Source organism: Zeugodacus cucurbitae, chromosome X (assembly GCF_028554725.1).
Source record: "Zeugodacus cucurbitae isolate PBARC_wt_2022May chromosome X, idZeuCucr1.2, whole genome shotgun sequence".
Lineage (NCBI taxonomy): Eukaryota > Metazoa > Arthropoda > Insecta > Diptera > Tephritidae > Zeugodacus > Zeugodacus cucurbitae.
The window spans coordinates 31369338-31391191 of NC_071672.1; the positions used below are offsets into that span (position 1 = coordinate 31369338).

Here is a 21854-nt window from a genome sequence, read left to right on the forward strand (position 1 = left end):
TACATATATGTGTGATTATAGATTTCTTATTACAATTCATAATGCGGCATTAGCGAAGGGTTGTTGTTCAATCGCTTGTATATCGTGTTCGTAGTTAGACTTTTGGCAATCGTGTCATGTCAAATTATTATTTTATAAATTTCGCTTAGATGCCCACAGTATTGTTAAAACATTTAAGGGTGAGAGAAGTCAAGAGCGCATGGCTCGTTAAGCTAACTGTTGGCTTGCGTTCGATTATGCGTGCACTTATTAGTGGTTACACAGGGGGCACGGATGACAATAATGTTGTTGCAAGCGTCGTATCAATAAATCATTATTTAACAATATAACAATATGGCCTGTCATCAAACCAACAGTTGGGTCCCACGTCACAGTGACCATAACTTTGAAATTGAAGATAATTTCGTCTAGCCTGGAACCAGCATTAACAACACCAACAATGTCAGTTTCAAAATCCCACGCCGAATCACGTTTGCTACTTTGGACTGAGTAGGTAGTTGAAAAGTAGAGTCCTCTCTCGACGAAACACAACCCCTCATCATTACCGTCCTACTTTGTGGTGCCGAAGTGTGGACGATGTCAACATGTGATGAGACGGCACTAGGAGTTTTCGAGTGAAAGGTTTTGCGGAAGATTTGTGGTTCTTTGAACATTGGCAACGGCGAATACCGCAGATGATGGAACGATGAGCTGTACGAGTTCTACATTGAAGGGAAGACCTCTGGCTGCAATTAAGGGTATCCGTTGCACAAAGACGAAGTCTCACTGCGTTATATAATCTCATATGTATAGAAGGAAATCAAAAGGCGATTGATTTGGACCGCTCAGTGGCAGCTCGGAACACAGTTTCCTTAAACTAGGGAACTAGGAAAACACTTCAGGTCTTGGAGCATTTGCAACACGGGTCGTACCACAAAACTACTATGGGGTAATGTTGACAGACTTTGAGTAAAAGAGAACTTAGTAGTATCGCAGGTCATCACGCGGCACTTACCTCTAAGAGGCCACCTACAGAGACTTGGTATAGTAGAATGGGCGGAATTCAGGGCGTGAGCGGAGGCGGATGAGACGCTTTGCATTATCTTTGGGAATACCCAGTCTTCAGTGAATTAAGTAGGAACTCTTTCCACGGCTCCTAATACTCTAACTTACGAGAAATTGGACAGGTGGGATGGAAAAATCTTAGAAGTCAGGGTGTTTTTGGAAAACACAATGGACCTAATGATGGCATAACTCAGGCTATTTGTGCTGAGTACGTACTTCAGGAAGCCTACATTTAAATTCTATAAATAACAGTTATGATTTGGTGCCAGCATTTGATTGATACCGTTGAAGGCTCATTCAACCTTCCACTTATTGAGTACTTACCGCATTTGGCAAAAGGGACGAATATTTCCTTTGTGTGACATATGTATTTAAAAATAATTAGCGCAGAATATGTCACACTGTGCGTAAGACTGCGAAGCTGTGGTCGAAATTGTGGTTATGCCTTAACGCAGTTTTGCCGTTGGCAAAAAAGACACGTGACTATAAGCTCACAACAATTACAACGCAATGTTCCGTATTATTTCTACTATGGATACTCCAAATATATTGTGTAAAAGAGCAAATCAGCCATACAAATAACTGTGTGTTATAAGAAGCATTGCGTAATGAAGCCAAAATTTCTTGCGTATAATTTGCCTACTTGAAGCGCGTTTTCCAATGCGTGCCTAATTTGCATTGTATACGTGAGACTTTCGATTTGCTGAAATTATGGTGTTTATAGCGACGAGAAATGGTATGGTGAAAATAACATTGCTTTAGCTGGTAGCTGAAAAAAATAATTTAAAGAACATCCAAATAACGAAGATTACTTACTTATACTAATTTTACTGTGTATTTATTTATTGATTCTAATGCCGGTTGGTATTACGATCAGATCAAGATAATAGCCTGTGACGATGAGGGATCGGTCCAGCTATACAAAGCCGCTATAGCTTAAGCAAGGAAAATATATTCCGGAGCTAAGCTGGTAGCGGTCGATTGAACGAATATGCCACCCAGACCAAGGGCAAAGGTATGGATCTCAGCCGATTTAGATAATGCAGCTTATCAGAGTCTGAAGCCATAACGGGGAGATTAATGACGGATACAGATGCTTTCGGTAAACTGAACTCAGATAACGAGGTAGGTGAAGTCGGGGGAGATCTCATGGAGTCCTCAAGCTCTTTCGATAGCATGGGGCAAGGTGAGCACTCAAAACTATGTACTGAGAACAATCATTTAAGCGACTCTCACGAAGATGCAGATCTAATTCTAAATAATGCGTATTCTACAAATAAACTATCACCACAGTGGATTAGCTTCTTTAGAGCGAATTAACCGCGTGGCAAGAGAACAGCCTGACTTTGTACTCATTCAGGAGCCATGGATTAATGAAGGGCGTAATTGCGGGTTGAGGACACTGGATTACTTATTATACATGGCAAACTAACAATCTTAATGTTTTTATGCTACATAACTACAGTAACCAAGACAATACAGCAGTGAAGTGGGAGACGGGAGTAAACCAATAACAGCTGGTTTCAAGCTACATGTCTTTCGACGAGGATCAGATAACATCACAGCCAATAAAAGAATTGGTACTGAACAGTGAGGCATCCAAGAGAAGCATAGATACCAACGAAAGAGGTGAGTTGCTCTTCAATTATTTACTAGGCATTGAAAAAGAAGCAAAAGGACTAGGATCCCATGGTAGTCACCTAAGCTTCAAAAATTACAGAAAGTTTGCAGAAGGCAATTTAATATAGCAAAACTATCTCAAGTAGAAGAGGACTAGGTTAGATATTAAAGTCTTCGAAAGTCTTATACAAAAAAAAATAAGGAAAGCTTAAAGAACTGCATGGAAAGGTAGAGACTGCAGTGCACAGTGGTTCCCCCCATATGCCACAAATCAAAAAAATTATAACAAAATATTTTGACAAAATGTAAACGAATTGTCTCTAAAATGATCAAAATTGTATATGGTAAAACAGTTTTATCTGGAAATCTAACGCGACTTTCTAAAAATAGAATCGAAGACGTGAGTACATGTTCATTTTCATAGTGCAGCGAATACTTCTCAACTAAAGAGGAAATTCAAAGTAGCCTGTCGAATTTACGTTCCTGAATTTGAATGATTTTAAATGTATTTTTAAGTGAAAGGTATATATTTTATGTTCCAATAATAATAAAAGCTAATTTGTGTTGTATTTTTTTTTAATTTTATGCTTTTCTTTACCTTGTTTTTTGGATATTTTGTATGCGTCTTTATTACGTTTAGTTAAAGTTTTAGTTGTGTCCCCCATTCCCCCTTTGACTTTTTTATCCAGTGTATTTGTGGGTGTCTTAAGTTAATATAAAAGTTAAAGTTTGCAGACATATGCATAATCTACAATATACTAACGCCATATTTTGTTCTTCAAGGTCAAATAACTAAACCTTATAAAAGGTTTAAAAAAAATTTGGTACAAAGGATCACATTAGGCAGGATAAAATTATAAATATATAGGATATATTTGGATAAAATTTTTTTGGGAAAGTGGGCTTGGCCGCTCCCATTTATGTTTTTTGTGCATATCTCATAAACTGCTATAGCTAAATCAACCACACTTTCTGGAGTCATCTCCTTTAAGCACTTGATTATACAGCATGAAAATGGCGAAAATCGGTTTATAACCACACCCACCTCCCATACCAATGTTATGTTGAAAACTACTAAAAGTGCTTTAATTCAGTAAGGAAAAACACCAGAAACCCTAAATTATATCGTACGGAAAAGCTGAATTAAACGTGACATAAAAAATGGACAATGGGCGTGGGCCTTTCAAGGCCCCAGATATAGAACATGAGGGTTCAGAGTTTTTGGCTAAATCGGTAAAACTCTCAGATACGAACATAGCCCTTCCTTACTTCTTTTTAGTTTTTTTGTTAAATATCTAATAATAAGACATTATATTAACTATCTGTATATGTATATTTGTATAGAAGTGGGCGAGCGGGCCTTTTTCCCCCAATATATTTAAATCTCTGTTATTATAATAAAATGCAAAATTTTAAAACCGAATATAATACAATTTTTATAACTTTTCCCGATCGTTCCTAAGGGAGCTATAGGATATAGTCGCATGATGTGAGCAATTTTTTATAATATATTTAAAATATTTTTTCTAGATTTTGAAAATTTCATAACGATATCTTAACGGGAAGTATTTATGGCCGCGGCTTAATGCAAGCGGAACCACTGTGCAGTGGAGGCAACTCGTCCAAGAAAAATACTACCAAGGTCTGCACATATCATTGGAAGCCAAATCATGGCTGGACGACAACCTATGAAGAATACCTGGAACTACTAATGGACACACACTTCTCCAGAGGATGGGTTCTACACCCATACCTGCAGAAATAGTTAATCCGCGACTGGATGGGGCACAGCAATTCTGGAATTATATTATATACTGGTTGGTAACAATGTTCAAAGGAACGCTGCAAACAAACTCTTTTCCAGCGTTATGAAGTGAAGTCAAAGTAATTTATATACATGTGTGATACAACGGTATCACATGTATGATTATAATTCTACAATTTCTAGAGAATAGTTTTTTAGACGCAACTGACGAGGTTTTGAAATGAGCAAATTCAACAAACAATACCGTTTTTTATTTATTGTTAATTAAAGTCTATGCGTGTTGCAGGAAGCGAACAATTCCGTTCATGTGTATATAAAATTGAGAATATCTTTGTCTGCACGTAGCGTGTCACAGTAGGTTGCCAAATGCAATATATATTCGCTTGCTTAAATTTCAAATGGATGTTTAAGATGTCACAATTTGAGTGACTCGCACACGCGTTTTTCGTCGTATACCATAGAACGCTGCGGGCGTGATGAAAGCTAGCGCTGCCGGCATGAGTACGTTGCATGCGTGCGATGCGTCTTAAGCACATACCGGCCAGGCACACATTTCTGCTTGAATGTTTTTTTTCGTTTTTTTATTATGTATGCTATCTGCGTGTGTGTGTAATGAAATCCTATCACCAATAGTATTGAACTAAGGGCGGTTGTGATTTAAGTGCAAGTACAACCGCGCAATTTTTATCTGCAAGGACTTTTGGTTTTGCCGACAAGGGATGTTGATTGTTCAGATTGCTGTACTAATAGTTCAGCAATTAGACGTTTATATTGCTATGTGCTCTATTGTGTCACAATAGTCGTTTGTAATCCGCTTTAATAGGGAGAAAGGGTATTTATGCGCGCAACCAGCACACCGACGTACTATTTCCAACTGTTAACAAAATGCAGCACAAATGCATCCTGCTGATGAATGTATGTTGTTCGCGTTTTTTTCGTTTTACTTCTTTTTACAAACAGTAAAAGATAATGCTTAGCCTTCATTTCGATCATCCCTGTTGTCCGCAAGCGTTTGTGCCAACGAAAGGTTGCCTTCTCTTTGTCATTGCTGTCATCGACACGGCAAACATGTACTTATATATGTTTGTATGTATATTTGTTGGTTGTATACTCAGCCGCACAAAGTCTTCATTATTTAAAATTATGTCAACGGACAGTGATAGGGATGTCTTTTTTGTTTATCCGGATTACCCCTTCTCATGTTTTATGCATGTATTGGGTGTGTGCTCGTTTAGTAGGTACATACATACATACATTTCACAACTGGCACATGGCATTTTTCGCTAATTAAACATTAATTATAAGCTTGAAGATGGATTTCACAACCCAAAACCGTTGTACTTTGACAACAAATTCGTCGCAAAAAGCGTTTTGATTGCATTTGGAAAAAGTTTTCAACTCTTCTAGGCTGGCGAGCAACATACTTATACACGTACAGTGAAACCTCTCGTGGACGGACACTCGCCGTCGACCGATTTTGGTCAGCCTGAGGTAGAGTCATTTGTTCTAAAAAATTAACTTGGTGCATGAAAAAGTGTTCGCTCAAGGAGCTCTCCATCTAATAGAGGTGTTCGTTAGGAGAGGTTTCTCTGTACGAAAAATTTGTATTTGAAAACATAGCAGTCGCAACAAAAAGTGGACTGACACATGCAACGGCTTGGCGCATTTTACGTTGGGACGAAGAGCAACCTGAAGCGATTCAAGAGCAGCCATTTCATAAAAAAACGGTTTGGTTAGTTCGGTCCATATTTCTCAAAAATGATGCCGGTGAGAACATAACCGTCAATGACGACCGTTATCGCGCCATGATAACTGACTATTTCATGCCTGAAATTTAAGCTCGTGATCTCGGCGACATCAAGAAGACGGTGCCATTTCTCACACATCGTATCAATCAATGGATTTACGTTTTGTGCCGGTCGATTGACCACTAAAAGATCGTGTGATATTACACTGTTAGACTTGTTCCTGTGGTGATATGTAGAGTCTAAAGGATATGAGGACAATTTCGCTTCGATCCAGGCCATGCAGCAAAACAACACACGTGTCTTTCGTTAGTTACCAGTCGAGATGCTCAAACGAGTCATCGAAAATTGGACTCTACGGATGGACCAAGACGTAGCCGCGGAAAACATTTGAAAGAAATAATCTTAAAAAAATATGTTCCAAAGCATGTGATTTCAAATGATAATGAATATTACACATTTAATTTCAATTCTCTCTGTTTTTTTAGAAAAGTAGGGAACCTCGAAATGGATCATCTTTCTTATTTTACTATTAATAAGACAAAAACATTTCCAAATTTAGAATTTTTGAAATTTCGTAACCCGCCTAACCCCTAAACTACACAAACACTTTGCATTGCGACCAAATGAAACATATTAATCTAAACAAGTAAGGAAGGGGTAAGTTCGGGTGTAACCGAACATTTTATACTCTCGCAATTTATTTATTTAATTTCATTAATATAACACACAATTTGACCCCCATATTCATCATATATATGGTATAAAGTCCATTGAAAGTTGGAAACTCTAATATTAGGTTAGAAGCACCGAGGTCCTCATGTACGATATATAGGGGCCTTGAAAACCTATGGTCCGATTTCGGCGATTTTTAGAAAGGGTCTGCCATACTAAAAATGCATTATTTAATCAAAGTTCTGTTCCGATATCTTCACTGGTACTAACTTTATATATTGTAAAGTAAACGATTCAGATCGACTTCAAAGTTCTGGTATATAGGAAGGAGGCGTGGTTGTGATCCGCTTTGGACTATTTTCACAACATATAATTGGGATGCAAGGAAAATATTACAAACCAAATTTCATTGATATTTGTCGAGTAGTTTCGGAGATATGGTTTTTGACCCATAAGTGGGCGGAACCACATCCATTAAAAATTTTGTTTAGCATTTTGAGTGCAGGTCTTCTGGACCTTCTTTATAATGAAATTTAAGGTTTCTGTTGGTTTTCATTACTGAATTAATGCAGTTTTAGCAGCAGTTTCAACGTAATCTTTGTATGGGAGGTGGGCGTGGTTATAAACCGTTTTTATCCATTTTTGGACTATATAAGCAAATGCTTTAAAAAACGACCCCTGAGAGTTTCGTTGATATAGCTTTAGTAGTTTACGAGATATATTCAAAATACTTAACAGGGGGCGGGGCCACGCCCAATTTCCCAAAAATATTGCATCCAAATATGCCCCTTCTTAAAACAATCCTTTGTACCAAATTTCACTTTCATAACTTAATTAATGGCATAGGTATAGCTCTTTATGTGTTTTCGGTTATCGCCATTTTGTGGGCGTGGCAGTGGTCCGATTCCGCCTATCTTCGAACTTAACCTTCTTATGGTCCCAAGCAACACGAGTTCCAAGTTTCATTAAGATATCTCAATTTTTACTCAAGTTACAGCTTGCACGGAGGGACAGACGGACAGACGGACCTACGGACAGACAGACATTCGGATTTGAACTTTACTCGTCACTTTGGCTATAACCTTATTTCTAACTCGTTTAGTTTTAGGACTTACAAACAACCGTTATGTGGACAAAACTGTAATACTCTCTTAGCAACTTTTGTTGCGAGAGTATAAAAAGGGACACCCTCATGTATATACTTCGTGCACTGTCGTTGGGAAAAACAGTTGAGGGGAGTTAACTACAACTGGAAGGAGAACATGAAATATTTTTAATCACACGCACCAAAAAATCGCTATCTCAAATCAAGGATTTAACAACAACAAATTGTATGTATATTATACATTATTTGAACGTAAAACGCCCACCTTTTGCCTATAAAGACTCGGTGGTTATTCACAGTATTACGAAACCCATACATTTTATGTGTATGTGGATATGTGTGTAAACAATTACACAAGATGCGCTTGGTACCCCGTACCAGCGATTTTCAGCTAACGATAAATACTTGACGATAACAAAAAGTACGACAATAGACAAACTGTGAAGCTATCGATGGTCGACACACATTAACGCGCGAATATGCAGAACTTGTACATTTTTATATTATATGTATGTATAAATATTATGTAGATCTACATAGATGGTTTTACCAGATGCTTAGCGATTACGGCATTATTCTTTGTCATCTATTTATAAAGGCATACATACATCTGTCCGATTAACCAGGATCCTGCACATCTACTAAGGGCGGAGAGTATAAAAATGGGAGGCACTTCACAAAATTCCACTGAGACGTCATGTACGCACATATGTACATACATACATACATACATACATGTATGTATAGATATATATCTTTTAAGCGGATATTGATTAATGTGATTTGATAAAGCTGTCTGAAAGCTAAAAAATAGATATACCAAAGGCAATAGTCTACAGGATATAATATAAGTAAGTGATTGAAAAAAATTTTGGTAATCATAAAGATGAATCTAGTTATTGTCTTTTCGCATGCTTATGAAAATATGTATTAGGGCTCTTAAAATTATTCGATTAACCTGAAAACCGATTATTCGAATATCCGGTTTGTAACCGTTCGTACGAATATTAACCGGTTAGCACTATTCGGTTAGTCGCAATGTTCCGACTATTCGACTAGTCGTTCTACTGCGGTTATTCGAATAGTTGTATTATCACTATTCGAATAAATGAAAAAAAACAGTGATTTTTGCTAAGGCCAAAACCAGATATATGTCCGTATTTTCCAGATATATACAATGTGCGGAATAAATCGGTTGAGAAGTGTTCGGGCAGAAGGGCACGAGCAAAACCGACCACTGACCGACCCAAAAAACCGGTTCTTTACAGAAAACCGACTACCCACTCGTCGAAGTTTTGCCCCAAAACGCCCCAAAGCCCCACCCACCGACCGCCCACACTGCCACGAGTGTGTCCCAAAAAAACCGGTTCCAAAAAGTAACCGGTTACTGCAGTACTAGGCATATGCCGCAAAAAACCGAAAAAATTCGGCAGCAAGTGGATAGCGGTATAGAATAGCGAACTCAAGAAACATACCACGCAGTGTTGTATCAGTCATATTTTAATTTTGCATGTGAAACAAAAACAGTGTTGGTATGACAGTCATAAAAAATAGCGAGTTTTTTGTTAGTTTTAATGTTTCACTTTTTTTCAATAAAAATAAGAAAATTCATGAACTTGCACTATTCGAGTAGTCGACAACGAACGGTTAACCGAATAGTCGAAAATGAGCGGTTAATCGAATAGTCGATGACTGACGACTATCCGAATAGTGCAAACCGAATATTATTATTTGAATAATGCCCTATTCGGTTAATTCGGTTAGTCGATTATTCGAATACCAAGAGCTCTAGTATGTATATACAATAATCCAGCAACTCATAAAAATCAGTTACCATACGTTCACTTATTTTGGCTAAGATAACCTGAATGTTTGAAAATCGGTATAAAAGGTATATGGCGCTTAGAGGAAGTATTGATCCAATTTTGGCACAGACGCACACTAGTATAAAGAACTCATCTCCTTTGATTTTTTAGAATATCTAAGAGATTTACTGACAATAAAAATATATCCATAAGCACTGAGGTCGTCATGTCCGATATATGGTGCCTTGAAACGTTATAGTACGATTCTGCTGCATTTTATACTGAAAATATTAGAAATATGGTATTTCTGCAATGATTTCCCAGTTTTTGGCAACAGGAAAGACTGGTTCTTGAAAGTCGCATTATTATTTCCTTTTTCTAAATGACCCCAAATTAGGGACTCAAATGTATGTATGTATGTATCTCTCAAATAACTTAAGCAATATCAACGGAGCTTATAAAATGGGCGTGACACCGCCCGCCATAGATATCCACACTTATCACTAAAGATGATTAAAATCAAACCAACTAATCTTCAATTTTTCAATTGAATCGCACAACGATTTTAAAGCAATAACATACGTAATGAAATATGTATAATGGAATTCTTAGCATTGGTGAAAAGTGCGCTGAAGAGATTAATAAGGAGTGGCTGAACTACGTTAATAAAGACACTGGTTTCCAAATATTAACTGATAAAGAAATCATTAACGATTTGAACAGTAAGGTGAGGATGAAGAGACTGAAACTGGAAATGTACATATGTCAAGTACCAGCTCACTCGGAAGCTTTAGAAGCGCTAGATGTTTCTTTCAGGTGGTTTGAAAGACAGAACGAATCGGTTCCCAAATAGTTGTTACCATTGAAGCGGATCAGAGATTTGGCCGCAATGAAAAGTAGGTCGGTCAAGCATTATGACAGATGCTTTGGAGGGTCAAAGTTTGAACTTCGAAAAAAAAAAATGTATCGAAAAATACCGAACTTCTTATAACATCTTTAGTCGCTATGTATATTCCGTAATTAATAATACTTTTTTTCGAACTTCGAATACAAATATTTCTATTTTGCGGGCCAATTTCGAAAATCGAAAAATACACTTTTTTACTTATGACTCAATCTCACGAAAAAAACTGTTTGTTCCAATACCCAGTCGAATGTTGTACAGTGTTAACGTTACGGGCTTCATTTATATTATCTAAACGAGGTATGTAAAATCCATTATCTACATAATAACAAATTTTTAAAATTAAAACATTGTCGGATTTGCTATGAATTTATTAACCGGTTTAACGTTTATCCCGAGTACCACTGATTTCATTTGATCCGCATTATCGGATTCTACTGTACTTGACTACATGAAACGACTGTGGTCAGATCGCGTTCAGAAATGAACCAGAAATTTAATTTGCCATAAACTTTTTACTTCTATTCATTAGTAGGATTTTGGTAAAGATTGTCTAGTTGTCAACTGAGGAATTCCCTGGCTAGTCTGTCTCTTAACTACCAGGTATGAAAACGAATATGCATGCGTGATTGAATTCTCTTAAAATATAATACATTTAGCTGTGTTATTATAAGTTTAAGTGAGTCGGATTATACTGAGCGCAGCAGCATTGGGGTGTGTGCGTGTGAATAGATTTCGAAATTTTAGATCTTCATAATGGGACACTTAAATGAGCATTTACTCCTGTTGTTATGCGATAATAACTGGAAAATATTGCAAAAGCCGCCTACACATTTACACACATACATAAAACGGCAACTCCACAGTAGCGCTCACTATCCATACATATCCATATACACATGCCACTACATGCATATTTTATATATATGTGTGTGCATATGGGTTTGTTAAAAACTTCTAAACGGTAAGTTTATTATGGGCTTGGGGTTGCTGCAGCGACTGTTGCGCAATATGTTGCGTATGCTATTGGTGGTGATTCATATACACGGAAATATCTTTATATTATGTATACAGTTATGTGCACTTACATACACACATATATGTATGTACATATATACATCAACCCGCATTTTCGTTTTCTTATACTGTATATAATATTTTTCGACTAATCGAGATAGTTATAGGTTATACACTTATATCAAAATGAAAAGGATGTGATACGAGCTGATCGGTTCTATCAAAACTGCACAACTACAACAAATTCTAACCAAATTTGTACTTTAACTTTAAGTTATTTAACGAAGATATTTTTTTATGTTTTGCAATTCAATAATTTAATTATTTTTACAGCTAGACAAAGCCAGCTAACGAACTGGTAAGCAAACACGAAAAGCGCGGCAAATAGACGTACAAATTCACGTTCTACCCAAATAAGATTAGCATAATCATAGGCGCAAGACGCTGCGCAGACACCCACTAGGGAAATACAAACGGATAAAATGTTTTTTTTTTTTTAATTATTAAAGCAAACAGCAGAGAATAGTTTAGAATTGCGGTTTCTTGGTTTACGATAACACGTTTGAGTGGTTAGGTGGTTTTCAAAATTAGGATTTTTTTTGACTTATATATATTGTACCATAGATTTTGTTATGCAAAAATAGCAAATCAATGCGACTAAAATTCTAAGTGATAGAGTCTTTGGAATTACCGCCCATCAGTTTCAATTATTTAAAACTCAATTCAAGTTTTTCAAGTCGTTGAACACGATATCTCGAAAAGTTATACTGCGATTTTGTTCAAATTTTGCACACATTTTAGAAAGCTAGTTAATGAAAGAAAGATTTTTTATTTTTATTACAACTATTTTTTCGTGGCGGTATATGGCGAAAATTTGAACAAAAAAGTGAGTTTTTGTTAAAAATCTGTCAAAAATACAAATTTTAATATTTTTCTTTTTCCTTTCTTCATTAACTAGATTTTTCTAGTATTTACTAACGAAATGTTTTCTGATTTTTTATTTTAGTTGAAAAAATTATGACTTATGCTGTTCACGGCAACCGCTTTTATTTCATGAGACCAACGGCTGAGTTATCGGAATTCTTGATTCAAAATTTCACAAAATACGGTCTAAATATGTAACTTTGTTGTGCTATATTGTTTAAATGAAATATATGATTTTATATATAAAAAAATTGTAAAATTGTAAAATTGCACTCTGAAACCCACCTAATCGCTTAGGCGGTAGTGATGAGCGATATTTCACTACCGGTGATTTTTTTCACTGTGATTGAAAAATCGCATATAGCAACTGCGATCAGTTTTTGTAAATATGAGTGATTTACAATCGCAATTGCCGTTAAGTAATTTGAGTTCGATCACAGTACATATAGGAGTTCAGTAATTCTAATTCGATCACTGTAGTAATATCAGTTCGAAAGTAACAATCACTGTACAGTACCAATATCAGTTCGAAAGTAGCAATCACTGTTCAGTACCAATATCAGTTCGAAAGTAGCAATCACTGTTCAGTACCAATATTAGTTCGAAAGTAGCAATCACTGTTCAGTACCAATATCAGTTCGAAAATAGCAATCGCTGTTCAGTAACACTATCAGTTCGAAAGTAGCAATCACTGTTCAGTACCAATATCAGTTCGAGCAATCACTGCTCAGTGAACACAGTAGCAATTTTAGATGTGATTTTGATAATTTTTTGTACGGTGATTACAAAAGCAGTTAAATGTACCCAAAATTTATTAATTAGTTAATTATGATTACAAAAGCAGGTAAATTTTGGATATTGTTAAAATTAATAAAAATGTTAATGTAAAAAATTAAAAAAAATTGTGGAGTACAAATTCTCATAATTCGTGCTTTTTTTTGTGATCGCAATAACAATATAAAATAACAGTGATTTAAAAATAGCAATCACTGTGATTTCAGTTCAAAAATAGCAATATCTAGGGATGGCAACGATTAATCATTTGATTAAATTAATCGATTATTTTCATTTAATTTACGATTTAATTGCATCGAAACACCTTTTCAAATTACTCGACTATTACTCGAGTAATTGCAAAATAATCGCAAACAGCATTTTCAAATTTAATACATTTTATATTCATCTAAGTTAGCTTACAAGAGTCGAAATTGGTCACATCAGTCATTAATGAGTGCAAACGTTGTAAACATAGTTAAATTCTAATATGTCAACGTAGTTTATATCAAAAAATGAATATCTGGTAACACTGCATTTACAGTTAAGTCAAACGCATTTTACGTTCAGTTGTTTGAAGTGCAATGGCGCCAGTTAAAAGCGAAGTATGGAAATTTTTTAATAAAATAAGCAATAACTACGTTAAATATCAACTCAAATATCAAAAGCGGGTGCAACTGCGACCGAAAAACGCAATCGTTTGACAACAAAACGTTTATCGAAATTGCTTTTTCTTCAAACTTGGTTGAACAGACTTCTAAATTTTCTTGACTTCATGAATATATTTTCCTTTTAAGACAAATGAATTTTTAATACGATATTTTAATTTTATTTACGTTTTTGTTTTTGTGTATATACCAACACAATTTGAATGTCTGAAATAAGAATATAGTCTCCTATTTACTGCTACTTTGGACTGAGTGGGCAATTGAAAAGTAAAGTCCTCTCTCGACGAACCAAAATCAAACTCTACAAGTCGCTTATCATTCCCGTCCTGCTTTATGGTGCAGAAGCTTGGACGATGTCAACATCAGATGAGACGACACTAGGAGTTTTCGAGAGGAATTTTGCGCAAGATTTACGGACCTCAGAACATTTGCAACGACGAATACCGCCGACGATTGGAAGAGTTCAGCGAATAAAAAGACAGCGGCTACGCTGGCTAGGTCATGTTGTCCGAATGGACGAAAACACTCCAGCTCTGAAAGTGTTCGATGCAGTACCCGCCGGAGGAAGCCGAGGAAAGAGAAGGCCTCCACTCCGTTGGAGGGACCAGGTGGAGAGTGACCTGGTTACACTTGGACTCTCCAACTGGCGCCGAACTTCGAAGGAAAGAGAGGAGTGGCGCGCTCTCATCGATTCGGTTATAACCGTCTAAACGGTTGAACGCCAATCACATACATACATACATATTTTATTGGTTTTATTTTTACGCAAAGTTGCAAAACATAGCCTTTCAAGCAAGAGGCAATTGTTTTACTTTACGATTGCTGTGCATATTTTGAAAAATTTAATGTCATTGTGCTACTTAACTTCAAATGTAGGCCATTTTCTCTTTTTGGATATGTCTGGGACTCTGTGATAGAGCATTATAATACAAGATTCGGCGCTGAAACTGATGGTGGTCTTTATGCAATTTTGTATTATTTGAAAACATTGGAATTAATCGATTAATCGATTTTTTTACATTAATTGCAATTAATTGCAATTATTTTTTTATATCTTTCAATTAATCATTTGATTATTTAATCGATTAAAAAAATTTTTTTTGCCATCCCTAGCAATATCGTTCATCACTATTAGGCGGTCACACACTTGTGCGAATTTTGCAATTGTATTATATTCAAAGTTTTAGTTTTCTCGGCGGGCATGCAAGCCACAGTAATACACACATACATATACATAAAAAGTGAGAAGAAAGCATATACGACTCTGCCTTTGCATAGTCATCGCCTTTGCATAAATTGATAATAACTGAAGTCTTGTTAGCGATTAGAGCTCTACACAATATGAACAGTCTGGTAATTATTTGGCAATCGTTTGGAAAATTGGAATCATTGTCTTAAGTGTTTTCTCGAGCTACTAAACGTAATTCAAAAAGTAATTCTATTTTTATTCTAATCTTTATTGTCAATGAGGACAAACATGGACACACACACATGATGCAAATATTTTCCACGGCACTTGAATACTACGATAGACAGTCCTTTCTGAAACCAGGATCCCCTTCTATATCCACTATTTCGCGCGGTTGTTCGAAAAAGTCAGATCCGACAAATCTTTATCTTAATCTCCGAAAGGCGGAGCATTCCAGAAGTAAGTGATGAGTTGCTTGCACCTCATCCTACTCCATGCAGCTACTACAGCTAGCATCTGCTGAGCAGCGTAGATCCTGTTGGAACAATGACTAGTTAAAATTCATACGAATAAGGGGAGTTGAACTTTACTGCTGACGAAGAGCTCGGTAGACCTTCTGCGATTCACCTTAGGCCAGCAGAATCTGGCGACTGCGCCAGAATGCTAGTGTCCGACCAGTGCTTGCCCAGCTCAGCCGTGGCCCAACTGTCCAGTAATTAACCGCAATAGGACAACGGTACTCCTGCATGTTTCCATGCTACTAATAGTGAGACTGCCGTTCCTCAACTTGCAAGCTCCTCAGCGTTAAAATTTCCAGCGTTTCCGCTGTGATATTAGCTTTATCACATCAGAATCAAAGCTCCAGGCAAATATCGGGTTTTGTGGGATTCAGCAAGACTACTGTAGTAGATTACATATAATATTTCCCTGAAGAAAGGATCTTGAAGAGTCCAAAAGACGACAGTCACCCAAAACAGGCTCATACGACAGTCTTGTTTACAGGATCGCTTTAAATACTCTTGAGTTATTGAAAAAGACTGATAGGAGTGATAGTGGAGGCATAACGATTCTCGGGAGCCACAGAGGGGCTGTATTTAATGGCCGACGTTCCTCAGAAAAACCGTTTTCGAGCCAACGAAAGTGCAAACTGCGGTATGTTAGTAAGTTAAGCCATTTCGTCCACAAACATACGTATACATAAATATAGTTGAACTTCCATAACTCGAAGTCTCTCCAACTCGTAGTTTTTTTGTGAATTATGGTGATTCGAGTTAGAGAAGCTGAACTGTAGTACACAATTAAGGCATATTTCTTAATTAAATTTCTATCATTTAGCAATTTTAAGCGTGTATGCATGTACTATGTATATGTATATGTACATGAAAGTATGTAAATCTGCAATATCCATGTCAATACGGCTATAGAAAGTTTTATTTTGCATACGAACAAAAGTTTTCCCCAGCGCGCCATTTCAATTACATTTCATGAGTTTACACAAACATAGCTTATCCTGCACAAATGACTGTAGCGCCATTTTTGCAGGATGTTGGATGTTGCTTATTTACTTTGCTGGCAGAAAACTGCAGTAATTTCTGTATACTCATTTGCACAAAAGCAAGTTCCAAGACCAATTGTGTGGTTTGTTGGAAATAATTCATCTGGGTAAGAAATTTAAACACTATTTATCCTTGGACACGGCACATTCTATGGATTTTGAATTAAGTTCTGTTTGAATAACGCTCATGTGGTGTGTTTTAAAGCACATTCGTGGCTCATTGTTTTATTAAAGTCTCTATAGCATTGCATGTAATTAAAAAAATTGATGTTAAACTATCCAACGATACACCATTTTGATGATGCTTGTTACTTTCAACCGATTTCTTGTAGGGTTTCTTTATATTTATGTATTATTTCAAATATTATATATTCACTGTGCTCAAACTACATAAGTTTTTTTACACCGCAAAGTGCTTACATACGTATGTAGTATGCATTTGCTGCGGTGCTACGACAATTGATGCATTGAAGCGCCACTACTCGACGCAACATACAGCTAGCTCTCTGCACCATGTTTGTTGATTGACTTTGTTGGTTGTTGTTTCTTGTTTACTTGCTTTTATTAGAAAATTGAAAAGTGCAGCGCTCGTATGATTGCTCTCGGGTAGCGTGCCACGTAGAGTAAGCTCATAGCGAACTATGGTAGTGGCACTACTGATATAAAAAAGCTAGCACATAGACGCACATAAATAATGGGTGATCAAAGTAGAGGTATATTTTTCAATAGCCTTTTTTTTTGACAAATAATTTTTGGGTCATTCGATTGGTCACCAAGCTCATGTGATATCACACCGTTATGTGCCGTATGTAGTATGTCGTTTCGTTCCAGATATTGGAGCAAAACGTCACGCGCGTCATCGCAAGTTGGACTCGACGGATGGACCAACTGAGACGTAACCACGGCCAACATTTGAAATAGACAATCTTAAAAAAAATAAATGCCAAAGATTGTAAATTACTTTCGAATGATACTAAACCTTGCCCATTAAATTTGAATTTTCTGTGTTTTTTTCTTTAAAAAAGTAGGGAACCTCGAAATGGAGCACCCATTCAATGCTGTATACCCTACACAAAATTCAATAAATTTGAGTTCTACAAACACCATAACTTGTTCCAGCGAAAATTCTTCTATTTATTAGCAACTACGATCTTTAAGGCCCCATATTTCATCTAGGAACTATGGGGTAATATATGTATGATCTGACAGATAATGTCTTATAAATAATGCGGTCAAAAAGCTGATTTGGATGTACACGTGGTATTCAACAACTGACAACATTGATATAATACAGAAGTTCCAACCTGAAAATGCTTAGATTTATCACCGGTTCACCAAGATACATGCGTAATGAAAACATCCACAAAGATCTCGATATCAATATGGTAAAATAGGAGTTAGAGTACAGCAGAAAGAAATATATGTATAAACTCCAGGAACATCCAAACCCATTGGCTAATGCCCTGATATATTCCCGCAATCAAACACACCTAAAAAGAAGAGATCTACCAGAGAGACCTACTAGAGTGCAACATGTTGCACAGAGTATTATAGTTTTGTTAACATAACGCTTGTTTGTATCACCAAAAATAAAAGAGTTAGACATGGGATTATATATATAAATGATCAGGATGAAGAATGAAGTTGAAATCCGGATGTCTGTCCGTCCGTCTGTCTGTCCGTCTGTCCGTGCAAGCGATAACTTGAGTAAAAATTGAGATGTCTTAAGGAAACTTGGAACAAACATTCCTTGGCACCCTTGAAAATGCGCGAAATCGGACCATTGTCACGCCTACAAAAAGTCGACAACCAAAAACCTATAAAGCGTCATAACTAAGCCAAAAATTAATAAAAAATTACTAATACATAATATAACTAAGTTGCATTTAATTATATGTATGTAGTATAACGCAAAGATGTCTGGCACTTACCCATTGCTTTGGGATCCAGCTGATATGGCGGTATACCACAATGCGCGGGCGGTGGTGTCGTAAGCGGATCGCCATTGTGACAAAAAAACGGCGAGAGACCTATTTTATTTGCCTGAAAAGAGATAACGAATTTATTAATAATTTTTAATGCAGAAATTTGGCATAAACTTTAACCTACAGGGGCCCAAACGCTTAATTGGGCACTTAGAATAAGATTTCGAATGTCATCTCTTTAATAGGAAAATTTCCAAAAAGTTTTGTTGCAGAATTGTAGATTATTTAAAAACTTTTAAAACAGTATATAATACTTGTGGTCTTTTTTTCAAACATTTTTTTTTATTAAAAAAGAAAACAAAACCATCAGAATTCCTGTCAAACGTATAATTGGACAGTCATAATAATATTCATAAGTCTAACTATAACGTCTGAATGCCTGCTTCAACAACTACAGCGCTACTGTCTCGAAAGTAAATTTTATGAGCTTACGAGCAAGGATTATGATTTGAGGGAATGCACCTGGAATGTCCACTTAATTGGAAAGGTGCCTCTGACCAGCAGGTTGATGTTCTCATACGACTTCGCTGGGGCCCGAAATATGGTTGTCTGTAGTACCAGATTCCAGCACAAGAAAATTAATCAAGCAACATGGCTGTCTCCTGATCGAAACACGCGTAACCAAATCGATCATGTTGTGATAGACGGAAGACATGTCTCCAGTTTTTTAGACGTGCTTACACTCCGAGAACCAAATATAGACTCGGACCATTATCTGGTAGCAGCGAAGATACGCACCCGCCTCTGTGCAGCAAAGAACGCCCGCCAAAAAACATAAGGAAGGTTCGACGTCGAAAAGCTGCAATCGCAACAGACAGCAAAGACATAGTCTACTCGACTATGTATCTCGGTATAATGGAACTATGGAACGGCATCTCAAACTCACGAAAATTTTATGAAAAAATGAAGCAACTTAACGAAGGTTTTAAGACCGGAGCATCGTCATGTAGAGACCAAGGTGGAAATCTTGTAACCGATGTCCAGGACATACTGGAATTATGGAGGGAACACTTCTTCGACCTGCTGAATGGCCGTGAAAGTACAACAGCAGGAGCTGGCGAACCCGATTCCCCAATCGATGACGATGGAACAGATGCTCCATTACCCGACCATGAAGAAATTCGAATAGCAATTACCCGCTTGAAGAACAACAAAGCGGCGGGGGCCGATAAATTACCGGCCGAGCTATTCAAATAAGGCGGCGATAAGGAGCTGATAAGGTGCATGCATTAGCTTCTTTGCAGTATATGGTCGGAAGAAAGCATGCCTGACGATTGGAATCTCAGTGTACTCTGCCAAATCCAATCTGAGCCAATCACCGTGGGTTAAGCCTCCTAAATATCGCCTATAAGGTTCTATCGAGCATACCGCGTGAAAGACTAAAGCCCACAGTCAACAAACTGATTGGACATTATCAACGAGGCTTTAGACCTGGAAAATCCACAATTGAAGAAGACCCATGAAAAGAGGATTAACACACACCACCTTTTCGTCGATTTTAAAGCTGCTTTCGACAGCACGAAAAGGAGCTGCCTTTATGCCACGATGTCTGAATTTGGTATCCCTGCAAAACTAATGCGGCTGTGTAAGTTAACGTTGAGCAACACCAAAAGCTCCGTCAGGATCGGGGCTCTCCGAGCCGTTCGATACCAAACGAGGTTTCAGATAAGGTGATTCACTATAGTGTGACTTCTTTAACTTGATGCTGGAAACAATAATACCAGCTGCAGAACTTAGAGAAGGTACAATCTTCTATAAGAGTACGCCTGAAACTGTATGCCGATGATATTGATATCATCGGAAGCAACAACCGCGCCGTTAGTTCTGCTTTGTCCCGCCTGGATAAGGTAGCGAAGCGAATGGGTCTGGTGGTGAACGAGGACGAAATATCTCCTGTCATCAAACAAACAGCCAGCGCATTCGCGTCTTGGCTCCCACGTCACTGTTGGCAGTCATAACTTCTAAGTAGTAGATAATTTCGTATACCTGGAAACCAGCATCAACAATACCAACAATGTCAGCCTCGAAATCCAGCGTAGAATCACTCTTGACAACAGATGCTACTTTGGACTGAGTAGGCAATTGAAAAGTAAAGTCCTTTCTCGACGAACCAAAATCAAACTCTACAAGTCGCTTATCATTTTCGTCTTGATTTATGATGCAGAAGCGTGGTCGAGGTCAACACCAGATGAGACAACAGTAGGAGTGTTCGAGAGAAAAAATTTGAGCAAGATTTATGGTCCTCAAAACATTGGAATCGGCGAATACCGACATAGACGACATAGACATAGCCCAGCGAATAAAAAGACCGCTTCTACGCTGGCTAGGTCATCTTGTCCGAATGGACAAAAACACTCCAGCCCTGAAAGTGTTCGATGCAGTACCCGCCGGAGGAAGCCGAGGAAGGGGAAGGCCTCCACTCCGTTGGAGGGGCCAAATGGAGAGCAACCTGGTTACACTTGGGATCTCCAACTGGCGCCGAACTGCGAAGGAGAGAGAGAGAAGTGTTGCACTATCATCGATTCGGCTATAACCGGCTAAACGGTTTTTATGCCAATCATATAAGATAATAGTGAATAAAAATGTATAGCTTTTTATAAATAAATCACAACAAAATCGCATTTTAACATATCCGTCAGGTTTCGTGTCCGTAAATCTTGTTTAAATAATTGTAAATGATCCACAACGTGTGAAATATGCTTTGAATCGATGTCCCGATAGAAAGCAAATTTGTCCAATATGTTTTTATTTATTCGCACTTTGCTGTACAGTTTGTTTCAAAATGTTCAAATATTGGAATCAATTCCTTTCACGCTCTATAATATGATTGTTTTTTACCCCTGCACTAGAAAGTTTGAGACTCAGGAGACTTGCGCTTCTAAAGAGGAACGCGGTCATATTTTGGGTTCGTGGTAACTCCTCCCTTTTCCTTGTACAGAGTGCTGAATCTATCCAGCTGTCTAGTCGCGGTAAGATATCCGTTAACCAGCCAGCGGTCTGTTTATCCATGTAGTCAATCAACAGTAGGCCAGATCTAATGTACACCCGAGAAAATGACAGAGGATGACTCCACCATTTG

The 21854-nt window shown here is 37.3% G+C and overlaps 1 protein-coding gene across 23 annotated transcripts in view; it reads right to left on the bottom strand.

Annotated features, from left to right (window-relative positions):
- Positions 1–21854, bottom strand: part of LOC105218274 (protein pangolin, isoforms A/H/I/S) — a 159340-nt gene that overhangs the window by 72325 nt on the left and 65161 nt on the right. For all 23 annotated transcript variants that reach the window (XM_054235502.1, XM_054235500.1, XM_054235499.1 and 20 more), the window contains one exon: positions 18722–18833. In XM_054235502.1, the coding sequence (XP_054091477.1) occupies positions 18722–18833 (112 nt within the window). The remainder of the gene's footprint in view (positions 1–18721; positions 18834–21854) is intronic.